The sequence below is a fragment of the Thalassophryne amazonica genome, chromosome 23 (assembly GCF_902500255.1).
Source record: "Thalassophryne amazonica chromosome 23, fThaAma1.1, whole genome shotgun sequence".
In the NCBI taxonomy this organism is placed as follows: domain Eukaryota; kingdom Metazoa; phylum Chordata; class Actinopteri; order Batrachoidiformes; family Batrachoididae; genus Thalassophryne; species Thalassophryne amazonica.
The window spans coordinates 35,047,323-35,063,937 of record NC_047125.1 but is presented as its reverse complement, the minus strand read 5'-3'; the positions used below and the strand labels follow the sequence as shown (position 1 = coordinate 35,063,937).

At 47.8% G+C, this 16,615-nt stretch overlaps 1 protein-coding gene across 4 annotated transcripts in view; it reads left to right on the top strand.

Annotated features, from left to right (window-relative positions):
- LOC117504684 (disks large homolog 4-like) overlaps window positions 1-10,969 on the top strand; it is a 46,613-nt gene extending 35,644 nt beyond the window's left edge. For 2 of the 4 annotated variants that reach the window (XM_034164179.1, XM_034164180.1), the window contains exons 6-19: window positions 810-946; window positions 1,022-1,172; window positions 1,276-1,387; window positions 1,573-1,729; window positions 2,503-2,605; window positions 2,721-2,817; window positions 4,138-4,314; window positions 4,393-4,430; window positions 4,874-4,921; window positions 5,001-5,102; window positions 5,210-5,382; window positions 5,465-5,574; window positions 6,534-6,625; window positions 6,709-7,295. In XM_034164179.1, the coding sequence (XP_034020070.1) occupies window positions 810-946; window positions 1,022-1,172; window positions 1,276-1,387; window positions 1,573-1,729; window positions 2,503-2,605; window positions 2,721-2,817; window positions 4,138-4,314; window positions 4,393-4,430; window positions 4,874-4,921; window positions 5,001-5,102; window positions 5,210-5,382; window positions 5,465-5,574; window positions 6,534-6,625; window positions 6,709-6,815 (1,604 nt within the window). In that variant the 3' untranslated portion in view covers window positions 6,816-7,295. Of the gene's footprint in view, window positions 1-809; window positions 947-1,021; window positions 1,173-1,275; window positions 1,388-1,572; window positions 1,730-2,502; window positions 2,606-2,720; window positions 2,818-4,137; window positions 4,315-4,392; window positions 4,431-4,873; window positions 4,922-5,000; window positions 5,103-5,209; window positions 5,383-5,464; window positions 5,600-6,200; window positions 6,211-6,533; window positions 6,626-6,708; window positions 7,296-10,956 lie in introns of those variants that run through there. The other 2 variants (XM_034164181.1, XM_034164182.1) reach the window with 2 other exon arrangements.
- Window positions 10,970-16,615: the final 5,646 nt, after the last annotated feature.

The following is a 16,615-nucleotide window of genomic DNA, read 5'->3' as shown; positions in this document are numbered from 1 at the left end:
CACGGGTTCTTTAAGGGACCCAGTGTGAAACGTTCTCCACAGGTTCATTAAGGTTCTCCATGGGTTCTTTAAGGGAACCCATGTGAAACATTCTCCACGGGTTCTATAAGGGACCCCGTGTGAAATGTTCTCCACGGTTTCTATAAGGGACACCGTGTGAAATGTTCTCCACGGGTTCTATAAGGGACCCCGTGTGAAACATTCTCCATGGGTCCTTTAAGGGACCCCGTGTGAAACGTTCTCCGCGGGTTCTTTAAGGGAACCCGTGTGAAAAGTTCTCCGCGGGTTCTTTAAGGGAACCCGTGTGAAAAGTTCTCCGCGGGTTCTTTAAGGGATCCCGTGTGAAACGTTCTCCACAGGTTCTTTAAGGGAACCTGTGTGAAATGTTCTCCATGGGTTCTTTAAGGTTCTCCACGGGTTCTTTAAGAGACCCCGTGTGAAACATTCTCCATGGGTTCTTTAAGGTTCTCCACGGGTTCTTTAAGAGACCACGTGTGAAACATTCTCCATGGGTTCATTAAGGTTCTCCGCGGGTTCTTTAAGGGACCCCGTGTGAAACGTTCTCCGCGGGTTCTTTAAGGGACCCCGTGTGAAACGTTCTCCGCGGGTTCTTTAAGGGACCCCGTGTGAAACGTTCTCCACGGGTTCATTAAGGGACCCCGTGTGAAGCGTTCTCCACGGGTTCATTAAGGGACCCCGTGTGAAACGTTCTCCACGGGTTCATTAAGGTTCTCCACTGGTTCATTAAGGGACCCCGAGTGAAACGTTCTTCAGCCTTTAGCACCTTTGCGTCTGTGTGCCCTCCTCAGGTCTGGGTTTCAGTATAGCGGGGGGCGTGGGAAACCAACATGTTCCTGGAGACAACAGCATCTACGTCACCAAAATCATTGAGGGTGGCGCAGCACACCGTGACGGACGGCTACAGATAGGAGACAAAATACTGGCTGTAAGTGTGCGCACGCACACACACACACACACACACACACACTCCACAGTCTGATGTGACCTTTGACCCATTCAGGTGAACCACATGTCTCTGGAGGATGTCCTTCACGAGGACGCTGTGTCAGCTCTGAAGAATACAGGGGAGGTGGTCTACTTAAAGGTGGCCACGCCCACCTCACAGTACATCCACCCCTCTGAGCGCTACAGCCCCCCCAACCTGACCAGCTGTGCGTAAACACGTAGTTGTAGACCATCAGCCTCTAGGGGGCGCCCACATCGTTTCAGGTGCTGTTATGACTGTGGCTACACATACTGTCGCTGTCTCTGCAGCCTACATGGAACCGGACTACATGTGTGATTACCCACAAGCCCTGCCCCCTCCGTCGCCACGGCGATACTCACCTATCCCTCGTGGCATGATGGGAGATGATGACTATTCCAGGTAAACCACAGAATCTCCTCCTCCTCAGCTTCAAAATCAAACTTGTGCTAAATGTTAAACGTCTTCATGGTTTTGAGTAAATGTCTGGAGATCTTCTGCCTGGACGATGAGAACCTTCATGTGAGCTCTGTGTTTAGATTTGATCCAAATTTTTATATAATCCGTCTTTGTTTGTTTGTGATTAGGGAGCCCCGCCGGGTGTGTGTCCAACGGGGGTCAACCGGTCTGGGATTCAACATTGTTGGTGGCGAGGACGGAGAAGGAATCTTCATCTCATTCATCTTGGCAGGAGGACCAGCTGACCTCAGCGGGGAACTAAGAAAGGGGGACCAGATCCTCAGTGTAAGGGGAGGGACCACATCCTCAGTGTAAGGGGGGGAGCAGATCCTCAGTGTAAGGGGAGGGGCCAGATCCTCAGTGTAAGGGGAGGGGCCAGATCCTCAGTGTAAGGGGAGGGGCTACATCCTCAGTGTAAGGGGAGGGGCCACATCCTCAATGTAAGGGTGGGAAGGACCACATCCTCAATGTAAGGGTGGGAAGGACCACATCCTCTGTGTAAGGGGGGAGCAGATCCTCAGTGTAAGAGGAGGGGCCAGATCCTCAGTGTAAGGGGGGGGAGCAGATCCTCAGTGTAAGGGGGGGAGCAGATCTTCAGTGTAAGGGGAGGGACCACATCCTCAGTGTAAGGGGGGGAGCAGATCCTCAGTGTAAGGGGAGGGGCCACATCCTCAATGTAAGGGTGGGAAGGACCACATCCTCAATGTAAGGGTGGGAAGGACCACATCCTCTGTGTAAGGGGGGAGCAGATCCTCAGTGTAAGAGGAGGGGCCAGATCCTCAGTGTAAGGGGGGGAGCAGATCCTCAGTGTAAGGGGAGGGACCACATCCTCAGTGTAAGGGGAGGGGCCAGATCCTCAGTGTAAGGGGAGGGGCCAGATCCTCAGTGTAAGGGGGGGGAGCAGATCCTCAGTGTAAGGGGGGGGAGCAGATCCTCAGTGTAAAGGGAGGGGCCAGATCCTCAGTGTAAGGGGGGGAGCAGATCCTCAGTGTAAGGGGAGGGGCCAGATCCTCAGTGTGAATCATAATTTGAAGGTGAGTATTCGTGTCCTGTCTCAGGTGAACGGCGTGGATCTCAGGTATGCCACACATGAACAGGCAGCGGCGGCGCTGAAGAACGCCGGACAGACTGTTACCATAGTAGCACAGTACAGACCAGAGGGTGAGCGTGCACACAAACACATAGAAATACAACATCAACGAGCTGGATTTGACAAAAAATAATTTGAGGTGTAAATGTTTGAACGGGGTGACGTGTGTTGTTTTTTTTTTTTTAGAGTACAGTCGCTTTGAAGCAAAGATCCACGACCTGAGGGAGCAGATGATGAACAGCTCGTCTGGAAGCCTGAGAGCCAGCCGCAGCTTCTACATCAGGTAACGACAGGAAGGAGACTTTTACAGGACCAGGAGCACACAGACAAGTCCAGAGACTTTAGTCCACAGTGGGTAGTCCACGTAGGTTAATGGTAAACTGAGTGCATTTTGAAAGGCTTCATTACCTGCAGTCTTTGCCTCCATATGGTCAATGAGTATCATCTTTACAAACTGGAAGAAAGGTCATGTTATCCTCTGTGGAACAGGCTGGCTGATCGCCTGGATTTAACAGCTACAGGGGGACTGCACTGCTCTCTGTGCCGGGGAAGGTGCTTGCAAGGATTATTCTTTATAAGCAGGTTGGTCAACAATGTACCACAAAGAGACATGTTGGTGCAGGTTCCCTCACTTCAGATCATCTCAGCAGAGAAGACCAGGACTTTAAGTTGAAGGGAGGAGCTCACCAGTAAAATCATCTGAACCTGTACCATGTATGTTGGCCTTTCACGGCACCCTGTTGTCCACTCTGGCTGAACAGGATTCAGTCTTACTTGCTGCTTCTTGACTGGTGCAGTCTGGGTTCACACCCAAAAAGTCAACCATGAACCACGGCAGGGCCACATTAATTTTTGTAAAGTTTTACTTAGTCGATCGGACTGTATTTTGGGACAGTCCGATCAGTAGATTAGTGGACTTCATGGCTGAGGCATTATAAAGGTCATGCAGAGCACTGTAGGGTTACGGATATGCTAACCCTGAGCACTAACCTCACTGAATTCTAGGTTCCTTCAGGGTTGTGCTTTGACTTGTATGCTGTTCAGTGTCTGCACAGACCAGGAGTTGGTAGAATCCACCAACTTGGGTTCCTTTGTCCGTGAGGAAAGGTTCACTGACCTTGCAGATGATACTCTGATATTTGTAGAATCAGTAGTTCTTGGAGGCACTGAAGAAGGTGAGTGAAGAGTCAAACTACAGAGGTTTTTGACTGGTCTGGATCAAGACTGAGACTTTTAATAACGTTCTGAATCAGGGTGATTAGTCCTGAGAAGGTTTGAGTTATCCAGGTACATAAGACCAGAGAAGATAGTTTATGTTCTAGAGATTAGACAGATGGATCCGTGTTCATTAGTCCAGAGCGGTTCCTTCTTAGTCCAGGTGAGTTCATCCTGAGAGGTTCATCTGGTGAAGTATTCTATAGACAATATCTGAGTGAGGATGATACAGGTGTAAAATAAGGTCAAATCAGTCCAGGGGTACAGGACTGATCCAAGGAAAGTGTATTCTGGTGGACTGTGGTCTTGTCAGGTCCTGTTGGACTCTGGGCCACTGATGGAAGACATGGTGGCATTGTTAATGTGTCTTGTTCTTGATTGGATGCAGGGCTTTGTTTGACTACGATAAGCAATGGGACTGCGGCGTCCTGTCACAAGCTCTGGACTTTAACTTTGGGGATGTGCTTCATGTGATGGACAGCGCGGACGACGAATGGTGGCAGGCCAGACGGCTGAACCAGCAGGGGGAGCTGGAGGAGCTGGGATACATCCCATCCAAACACAGGTGCGTGTGCGCTCTTCCGCTGATTAACGGTGCACCGATAACATCCTAATCCCTAAACTCGCCGTGTCTGTGTTTCAGAGTGGAGAGGAAGGAATGGACACGGCTGAAAAACAAAGGTAACGCAATCAAACAAACACACACAGAAACGTGCTGTAAAGATTCCTTGCATGTATTATGTTGACTGATGTCAGTTGCCAACTTCATGACTCTGGGCTTTCGGCCTTTGGGATCCAGGGACACCTGGGAAGACATCATGTAGTCATGAGGTCTTGAGGGTCCTGGTCCTTCTGGTCTTACTGTACAGGTGTCAGACTTAGACTCTAACCACTGACCTATGTCTTTGGTACCAGGTGTCCTTGGAGGATCCTTGGGTACCTCTGGAATGAGGGTTAGGGTTAAACAGTCTGAAAGGGGTCCTGATAGGACCTGAGACCCCCTGGTACCAGTGGTACCTTCCCAAACAAATGAAGGAGGAAGGAAAGGAGGGAAGGAAAGAAAGAGAATTAGGAGGACGTACATGTGGACACTCTGCCTGTGTTAACTGTGCTTTGTCTCACAGGTCGAGAAGGTTTCCTTCACAGCTATGAGCTTGTCACGCAGATTGAAGGTTGGTGACCTTTAACCTTTAACCTCACTTTCTAGGATGACTTTGTGCAGCACATGTGAATAAAGTTCTCCCTCTGCAGTGGACTACGCCCGACCCGTTATCATTCTGGGTCCAACCAAAGACCGGGTCAACGATGACCTACTGTCCGAGTTCCCTGACAAGTTTGGCTCCTGCGTCCCTCGTAAGTCCCTCCAACCGGCAACATGGTGGCCACGCTGACCTCATATGCTTCGGATGGTTAAAAAAAAAGTACAGCACGTGAAGAAGAACTGTCTGTCCTCTCTGTAGACACGACTCGCCCTCGGCGGGACTATGAGGTCGATGGGCGCGACTACCACTTTGTGTCATCACGGGAACAAATGGAGAGGGACATCCAGTCCCATCGCTTCATCGAGGCGGGTCAGTACAACAACCACCTGTACGGGACGTCGGTGCAGAGCGTGAGACAGGTGGCTGAACAGGTGAGGCGCCCTCTGGTGGCCACGGTGATGATTGGTGTCACAGTCAGATTTGTGTGTTATACCTGTTATTGTGCACATGCAGGGGAAACACTGCATCCTGGATGTATCAGCGAACGCAGTGAGGAGGCTGCAGGCAGCTCAGCTCCACCCCATCGCCATCTTCATCCGACCGCGATCACTGGAAAACATTCTGTGAGACACACACACACACACACACGTTTGGACAGAGACACACATGTAAAGCTGTGCAAAATGCAACATGTGTCACTACCAGTTCTGCAGATGTTATTTTTCATAACAACAAACACACTCCAACCTTATAACAGACAAAGAAGGATCACTGCAGCTGTGCAACATGCACATAGAGCATACTGCAGTTTAAGAAAGATGGACATTTCCAACTCATCTTCAAATGTTGTGCATATAACTGATCCATCCAGAGCTGGAGTCCACCTTGAATTCCAACTGCGTGCATGTCTCATGGACAGGGAACAGTACCAGGTGTTAGAGGACGCTTATCCAACTGTCACAGTAATGTCCAGCGTTATGTCCCTTTCTCCAGCTGATTCTGTGGCTGTCCGCCTGTATCTGGACTCTGTGCAGGTCCTTTTCCTGGCCATGAACTCTCTAAATACCCTGTGTCCATTGGCAACCACACTGCTGTTTGATTTGTTGATGTTGAAAGAACGCCCCTAACACACCCTTGGATAATGTCAAGCAGGAATCCAGGTCTTTTTTTGCCTCTTAGAAATATACACTTGTCCATGCCCCAGATGGATGTCCAACACACACTTTAGATCATGTGGCGCAGAGTTCAGGGACACAGACTCTTATTGACCTTCACCCTACAAACTGATACATTTGATACTGATTGACACTAATCGATTGCAAAAAGAGCACAAACAAAAGTCAAGCTGTCAATATGCAAAACTGCTGTGGATGAGGTCAAAGGTCAAGGTCAAGCCTCACGAGCATAGATGGTCAAATTTCAGATCATTTCCTGTCACAAGTGATTTCAGGTGTTTTAACCAAACGTGGGTCTACTGGCTCTGAGTGTGTGTGTGTGTGTGTGTGTGTGTGTGTGTGTGTGTGTGTGTGTGTGTGTGTGTGTGTGTGTGTGTGTGTGTGTGTGTGTGTGTGCGCACATGCAGGGACTTGAACAAGCGTCTGTCGGAGGATCAGGCGAGGAAAGCTTTGGACCGAGCCCTCAAACTGGAGCAGGACTTCATTGAGTGCTTCACAGGTAACCACATGCGCGCGCACGCACACACACACACACACACGCCATCAAAGGTTCATATCTCCTCTGTATGTTTGCGTGCGCAGCCATCGTGCACGGGGACAGTTTTGAAGAAGTCTACCACCTGGTCAAAGCCGTCGTCGAGGAGCAGAGCGGTCCCTATATCTGGGTCCCTGCCCGCGACAGACTCTGATTGGTTGCTGCCAGCCACGCCCCCACCCCCAGTGTCACCTGACAGAAGAATGGAGGCTCTTTCTTTTCTTTTTAAATTTTTTTTCCTCTTTGGACGCTGATGAGAAAACGCAGTGGGACAGATGGACACTGTCACCACAGCAACCAGAGGACAGAGAGAGGTTTTTATATTTAAATCTTCTTTTCACGCCTCACAGGCCGACAGACTGATCATCAATAAATTATATATTATCAGTGAATATTGACTGACAGAGAGCTGTAGAGGTCAGGTGGTAATTATTTATTTAAATTATATGCTGTGAGTGTGTGTGTGTGTGTGTGTGTGTGTGTGTGTGTGTGTGTGTGTGTGTGTGTGTGTGTGTGTGTGTGTGTGTGTGTGTTGTACATACAGACGTGTGTGACTGTAAATAAAACGATGGGGCTCAAACACACAGTCTATTCAGGGCTTAAATGAAACCAACACTGGACTCCAACTCCCACAATCCTCTTCTGCCTAATTTCAACAGGCCTTTCTGTTGCTTAGCAACAGGGTTCAATCTGAAAAACTTTCGTTAAAGTCCTACATCACCCATGATTCCCAGCTGAGCTGCAGGGTCACACCTCCTACCATCTATCTTTGACACAGAAGGACTACATTACCCAGAATCCCCTGCACCAGGGCTAAACTGGACCACAGCTGGACTACATTACCCATGATTCCCTGCTCATGAGGAGGTCAGAGGGAGCGGCTCAGTTGACCATGCAGGGGCGGTGCTAATCAGAAGCCACACCCTCTTTTTTCAGACTGCACCACCCACAGTGCTTTGGGAGGAGACCCGCCCACCACAATTCCAGGAAGAGGAATCACTGCACGTCACCTGCCCTCCTCTGTGACATCACACAGGGAGAGTGTCACTGCGGCAGCGCTGCTGGATGAAGGTGTGACCCACACGCTGGCTGTCAGGTCGGAGTCGGGTTGATTTTATTTTTTTTGATGGATGTGAATCGTTTGTGTAATTAACACGTGACGGAGGTGCACAGTGCTGTTGTTTACACAAAATAAATAAATTCATTAGAAAAGCAGCAAAACGTCTCCACACCTCCAACACAGAGACCGGCCAATCACAACAGACCACACAGGATCATTCTACGGTGCCCCCTGCTGGTTGGCGGTGGAATGGTGCAGGATGGAAACAACAGTTTTTCAATGAATACTCAAAGTTTTGATGTTGTAAATTAAACTTTTATGCAAAATAATTAAATTTCTAAAAGAAATTCCACTGTGATAATTTTCACACGCCTTGGGGCAACTGTTTGTTGTGATTTGGCGCTATATAAAAAAAAATTGATTGATTGATTGATTGATTTAACCACAAACTGGAGGCAAAATCTTACAAACATTCTAAAGTTTGAATAAACGGCCTGTGAAGTGTGGATCGGATGAACAGGAAGCACTCCCTGACATGACCTTTAACCCCTGCATTAATCCCTGGGTCACACAGCTCTCCTGAACCCTTCTTCTGACTGATCCATCCAGACCACACAGACCATCCAGACCGCACAGAATGACCACACACCATCCAGACCGCACAGACCATCCAGACCGCACAGACCGCACAGAACGACCACACCACACAAACCATTCAGACCATCTAGACCACACAGACCATCCAGACCGCACAGAACGACCACACTACACAAACCATTCAGACCATCTAGACCACACAGACCATCCAGACCGCACAGAACGACCACACTACACAAACCATTCAGACCATCTAGACCACACAGACCATCCAGACCGCACAGAACGACCACACTACACAAACCATTCAGACCATCTAGACCACACAGACCATCCAGACCGCACAGAACGACCACACCACACAAACCATTCAGACCATCTAGACCACACAGACCATCCAGACCGCACAGAACGACCACACCACACAAACCATTCAGACCATCTAGACCACACAGACCATCCAGACCGCACAGAACGACCACACTACACAAACCATTCAGACCATCTAGACCACACAGACCATCCAGACCGCACAGAACGACCACACCACACAAACCATTCAGACCATCTAGACCACACAGACCATCCAGACCGCACAGAACGACCACACTACACAAACCATTCAGACCATCTAGACCACACAGACCATCCAGACCGCACAGAACGACCACACTACACAAACCATTCAGACCATCTAGACCACACAGACCATCCAGACTGCACAGAACGACCACACTACACAAACCATTCAGACCATCTAGACCACACAGACCATCCAGACCGCACAGAACGACCACACCACACAAACCATTCAGACCATCTAGACCACACAGACCATCCAGACCGCACAGAACGACCACACCACACAAACCATTCAGACCATCTAGACCACACAGACCATCCAGACCGCACAGAACGACCACACCACACAGACCATTCAGACCATCTAGACCACACAGACCATCCAGACCGCACAGAACGACCACACCACACAGACCATTCAGACCATCTAGACCACACAGACCATCCAGACCGCACAGAATGACCACACCACACAAACCATTCAGACCATCTAGACCACACAGACCATCCAGACTGCACAGAACGACCACACCACACAGACCATTCAGACCATCCAGACCACACACCATCCAGACCGCACAGAACGACCACACCACACAGACCATTCAGACCATCCAGACCACACACCATCCAGACCGCACAGACAGCACAGAACGACCACACCACACGGACCATTCAGACCATCTAGACCACACAGACCAGGTGACAGGTGTCTCTGGTCAACGCTCACCCACCACCCCACAGGCAACAGACAGACCCACCACCAGACCAGGAACCACCACAGTCAGTACTCAACCCGAGTGGAACCACACTCCCCAGACCTTCCACAGCTGGACAATCCACCAGCAGGTGTTTGGATCACAGCCCGCTGACCCCTACAGTCCAGATCAGCAGAAACATCCCCCGATCCAGTTTTCAGTTTCTGTTGATGAGTTTCTTCTGTTCACAACAGACTGAAACTAGTCACAGACCAGTTCCACAACCCATACAAACTGGGACCAAGTCAGATTTTTTTTCACGTGAATCTGACCAATTCTGGAAGTGTTCAGCTCATTTGCAGTGTCAGACCAAAACTCTAAATCTGCCCAGCAGCCTTGAACATTATTTTACCTTCAGTGGTTCAGGGTTCGGGTTTGGTTCAGGGTTCAGATTAAATTTTTGTGGAATACAGACAAATTATCTGGATCACGGCTTTGAGCACTTCTAGAAGTGTTGCACAGCAGCATAATTATTACCTGCCCAGTATGACCTTTGACTCTGACACACTAAAAAGCAGCATTCTTTCACTTTTGAACCCACCAAGCGGAGACACTCGAGCTCATATTTTGACCCCAACCTGGAAGTGCAGTTCCTTGACTGGCCACTTGAGGCTCAAAAACAGAGCACATTTCCATAGAAACCCATGTTAAAATGTCCAACTTTAGATTAGAAATAAACACATTTATAGCCTAGAACAAAAAACAGTTTTGGTCTCTACAGAGTGAATTTTTTTTTCAAAACTTTTTTATTTAAGACGTTTTAACAAATAAAATTCTGTATAATTGTGGGCGTGGTTGTTTTGAGTGACTCCGCCTCCAACTGTAACAGAGTCACTCACTATTGTTATGTCTGTTTGGAGTATTTTAATAGTCTGTCTTGTTGTGGACAAACGTCCTAACGGATCGTCTCAGATGTCTCTGTTGTAATATTCAAAATGTTATATGCTAACGGCGTTAGCACTGTTAGCAGCTGTCAGTAGGTCCACTTAACGTACGATTACTGAGGAAATACAGCACTTATAACGTAACATAATCACCACGAGTCCACAAAAATATGATTTCAAAAACGCTTGTGTCGAGGTTAGCCTGTTAGCTGCTGGTTTAGACTTGGACAGGGGGCGTGTTCAGGGTTCTTTCACCATCCACGCTCCACCCCTTTATGTATTCATGAGTTCATCATGAATCAGTGTGGGTGGGGCTCTCACCAAGGCCACGCCCAGATAAGTGGGTCATTTTGGATTTTCCGGGTCTCTGTAGAAACCCAGCGGATGAGGTCACTCAGACTCTGTCCAGGACAGAGACAGGAGACAGTCTGTGGAACCACAACGTCTCCTTATGGGACTTTTTTTCCTTCATGTTCTTGCTTGAATGTTTTTTTTATTCTTCCTTAAATCTGAGCTGGAACAAAGTCCAAAACTAACTTTATGTCTGTGACACCGTCACATACCTGTGGAGGGGGTGTGGCCAGAGTTCTCACTGTTTATTTACATTTGAGGTAAATAAATAAATAAATAAACTCACCGCAAACATCAGGAGATTCAAACCCACGTACACGGTGAGTGACTGTACTAAAATAATGATCCTGTACGGGTCCAGCAGGGGGCGCTGGCGCTGCAGATTCCACCAGACTGCTGCTGCAGAAGAAGTACAGTTTTTCCAGGTGAGAGACAACACAGCACCAGAACCTACAGTACCAGAACCTACAGTACCAGAACCTACACAACAATGTACAGCACCAGAACCTACAGTACCAGAACCTACACAACAATGTACAGCACCAGAACCTACAGCACCAGAATCTACACAACCGCAACCTCTAACACTACAACCAACAGTACCAGAACTTACAGCACCAGAGCCTACAGTACAAGAACCTACAGTACCAGAACCTGCAACACAACAATGTACAGCACCAGAACCTACAGTACCAGAACCTACACAACCGCAACCTCTAACACCACAACCAACAGTACCAGAACCTACAGCACCAGAACCTACAGTACTAGAACCAGAACCTGCAACACCACAATCTACAGCACCAGAACCTACAGTACCAGAACCTGCAACACAACAATGTACAGCATCAGAACCTACACTACCAGAGCCTACAGCACCAGAACCTACAGTACAAGAACCTGCAACACAACAATGTACAGCACCAGAACCTACAGTACCAGAATCTACACAACTGTAACCTCTGACACCACAACCAACAGTACTAGAACCTACAGCACCAGAACCTACAGTACCAGAATCTACACAACCGTAACCTCTGACACCACAACCAACAGTACTAGAACCTACAGCACCAGAACCTACAGTACCAGAATCTACACAACCGTAACCTCTAACACCACAACCAACAGTACTAGAACCTACAGTACCAGAACCTACAGTACCAGAACCTGCAACACAACAATGTACAGCATCAGAACCTACACTACCAGAGCCTACAGCACCAGAACCTACAGTACCAGAATCTACACAACCGTAACCTCTAACACCACAACCAACAGTACTAGAATCTACAGCACCAGAACCTACAGTACAAGAATCTACACAACCGTAACCTCTGACACCACAACCAACAGTACTAGAACCTACAGCACCAGAACCTACAGTACTAGAACCTACAGTACCAGAACCTGCAACACAACAATGTACAGCACCAGAACCTACAGTACCAGAATCTACACAACCGCAACCTCTAACACCACAACCAACAGTACTAGAACCTACACTACCAGAGCCTACAGCACCAGAACCTACAGTACAAGAACCTGCAACACAACAATGTACAGCACCAGAACCTACAGTACCAGAATCTACACAACTGTAACCTCTGACACCACAACCAACAGTACTAGAACCTACAGCACCAGAACCTACAGTACCAGAATCTACACAACCGTAACCTCTGACACCACAACCAACAGTACTAGAACCTACAGCACCAGAACCTACAGTACCAGAATCTACACAACCGTAACCTCTAACACCACAACCAACAGTACTAGAACCTACAGTACCAGAACCTACAGTACCAGAACCTGCAACACAACAATGTACAGCATCAGAACCTACACTACCAGAGCCTACAGCACCAGAACCTACAGTACCAGAATCTACACAACCGTAACCTCTAACACCACAACCAACAGTACTAGAATCTACAGCACCAGAACCTACAGTACAAGAATCTACACAACCGTAACCTCTGACACCACAACCAACAGTACTAGAACCTACAGCACCAGAACCTACAGTACTAGAACCTACAGTACCAGAACCTGCAACACAACAATGTACAGCACCAGAACCTACAGTACCAGAATCTACACAACCGCAACCTCTAACACCACAACCAACAGTACTAGAACCTACAGCACCAGAACCAACAGTACCAGAACCTACAGCACCAGAGCCTACAGTACAAGAACCTACAGTACCAGAACCTGCAACACAACAATGTACAGCACCAGAACCTACAGTACCAGAATCTACACAACCGCAACCTCTAACACCACAACCAACAGTACCAGAACCTACAGCACCAGAACCTACAGTACTAGAACCAGAACCTGCAACACCACAATGTACAGCACCAGAACCTACAGTACCAGAACCTGCAACACAACAATGTACAGCATCAGAACCTACACTACCAGAGCCTACAGCACCAGAACCTACAGTACAAGAACCTGCAACACAACAATGTACAGCACCAGAACCTACAGTACCAGAATCTACACAACTGTAACCTCTGACACCACAACCAACAGTACTAGAACCTACAGCACCAGAACCTACAGTACCAGAATCTACACAACCGTAACCTCTAACACCACAACCAACAGTACTAGAACCTACAGTACCAGAACCTACAGTACCAGAACCTGCAACACAACAATGTACAGCATCAGAACCTACACTACCAGAGCCTACAGCACCAGAACCTACAGTACCAGAATCTACACAACCGTAACCTCTAACACCACAACCAACAGTACTAGAATCTACAGCACCAGAACCTACAGTACAAGAATCTACACAACCGTAACCTCTGACACCACAACCAACAGTACTAGAACCTACAGCACCAGAACCTACAGTACTAGAACCTACAGTACCAGAACCTGCAACACAACAATGTACAGCACCAGAACCTACAGTACCAGAATCTACACAACCGCAACCTCTAACACCACAACCAACAGTACTAGAACCTACAGCACCACAACCAACAGTACCAGAACCTACAGCACCAGAACCTACAGTACTAGAACCAGAACCTGCAACACCACAATGTACAGCACCAGAACCTACAGTACCAGAACCTGCAACACAACAATGTACAGCATCAGAACCTACACTACCAGAGCCTACAGCACCAGAACCTACAGTACAAGAACCTGCAACACAACAATGTACAGCACCAGAACCTACAGTACCAGAATCTACACAACCGTAACCTCTGACACCACAACCAACAGTACTAGAACCTACAGCACCAGAACCTACAGTACCAGAATCTACACAACCATAACCTCTGACACCACAACCAACAGTACTAGAACCTACAGCACCAGAACCTACAGTACCAGAATCTACACAACTGTAACCTCTAACACCACAACCAACAGTACTAGAACCTACAGTACCAGAACCTACAGTACCAGAACTTGCAACACAATGTACAGCATCAGAACCTACACTACCAGAGGCCTACAGCACCAGAACCTACAGTACCAGAATCTACACAACCGTAACCTCTAACACCACAACCAACAGTACTAGAACCTACAGCACCAGAACCTACAGTACAAGAATCTACACAACCGTAACCTCTGACACCACAACCAACAGTACTAGAACCTACAGCACCAGAACCTACAGTACTAGAACCAGAACCTGCAACACCACAATCTACAGCACCAGAACCTACAGTACCAGAACCTACAGCACCAGAACCTACAGTACCAGAACCTGCAACACAACAATGTACAGCATCAGAACCTACACTACCAGAACCTACAGTACAAGAACCTGCAACACAACAATGTACAGCACCAGAACCTACAGTACCAGAATCTACACAACCGTAACCTGACACCACAACCAACAGTACTAGAACCTACAGCACCAGAACCTACAGTACTAGAACCAGAACCTGCAACACCACAATCTACAGCACCAGAACCTACAGTACCAGAACCTACAGCACCAGAACCTACAGTACCAGAACCTGCAACACAACAATGTACAGCACCAGAACCTACAGTACCAGAACCTGCAACACCACAATCTACAGCACCAGAACCTACAGTACCAGAACCTGCAACACAACAATGTACAGCACCAGAACCTACAGTACCAGAACCTGCAACACCACAATCTACAGCACCAGAACCTACATAACCGCAACCTCTAACACCACAACCAACAGTACTAGAACCTACAGTACCAGAACCTACAGCACTAGAACCAGAACCTGCAACACCACAATCTACAGCACCAGAACCTACAGTACCAGAACCTGCAACACCACAATCTACAGCACCAGAACCTACAGTACCAGAACCTACATAACCGCAACCTCTAACACCACAACCAACAGTACTAGAACCTACAGTACCAGAACCTACAGCACTAGAACCAGAACCTGCAACACCACAATCTACAGCACCAGAACCTACAGTACCAGAACCTACAGCACCAGAACCTACATTACCAGAACCTGCAACACAACAATGTACAGCACCAGAACCTACAGTACCAGAACCTGCAACACCACAATCTACAGCACCAGAACCTACATAACCGCAACCTCTAACACCACAACCAACAGTACTAGAACCTACAGTACCAGAACCTACAGCACTAGAACCAGAACCTGCAACACCACAATCTACAGCACCAGAACCTACAGTACCAGAACCTACATAACCGCAACCTCTAACACCACAACCAACAGTACTAGAACCTACAGTACCAGAACCTACAGCACCAGAACCTACAGTACTAGAACCAGAACCTGCAACACCACAATCTACAGCACCAGAACCTACAGTACCAGAACCTGCAACACCACAATCTACAGCACCAGAACCTACATAACCGCAACCTCTAATACCACAACCAACAGTACCAGAATCAACAGTACCAGAAATAAGAGAAATAACACATCTAAATCAAAAAACACTGTTTTGTATCCAGATAAAACCTCTGGAGCGATTTACAGACAGCTCACGGACATCCGCGTGCACGTTACGTGTACTTGCATCTTGTGAGGTCAAAGGTCATTTCCGGTCCTTTCAAAACCTTGTGCACGTGCACGTGCACAAGTGGTTCTTGAATTCGTCTCAGATTAATACATTCTTGTCATCAAAATGAGCTGGATCTTAGAAACATGTTTAAAGAACAAACGGAGGTTCTAATGTTTGGATTCCAGAACAGATTTTGTCCGTTTTGTAGAATTTGAAAGAAAAGAAATAAAATGGGTTTTGTGATATAGTTTTGACCCACTGTGACCTGAACAAATAAATCCCTTTGGAAATCATAAGACTCAGTTTCACCCCCTGGTGGCAGGTTCATAGTACAAACATAATGATCCTGTGGGGAACCAGCAGGGGGTGCTGGAGCCTGACATCCTGTTATTTTCCACAGACAGTCTTGATCCTGGACAGAGCCTGTGTGTTCTGGGCGTCACCATGTTTACAGCACGTTGACCTCATTAATGAATAACGGGGGGGTGAGGGGGGGGCATGGGTGTGGCTCCATGTGTGATGGAAGCTGCTTGAACACGCCCCTTTCAGAGTCTGGGTTTGGGTGTTAATTAAATCAAATTTTTGTGAACTGTGCTGTAACAGTCTACTTTGTTGTGGGCAGTAAAGTTATGAGCCGCTTATTCTCTCAGTAATCATACATTAAATGGAGCTAATGGGTGAAGCTAATGAC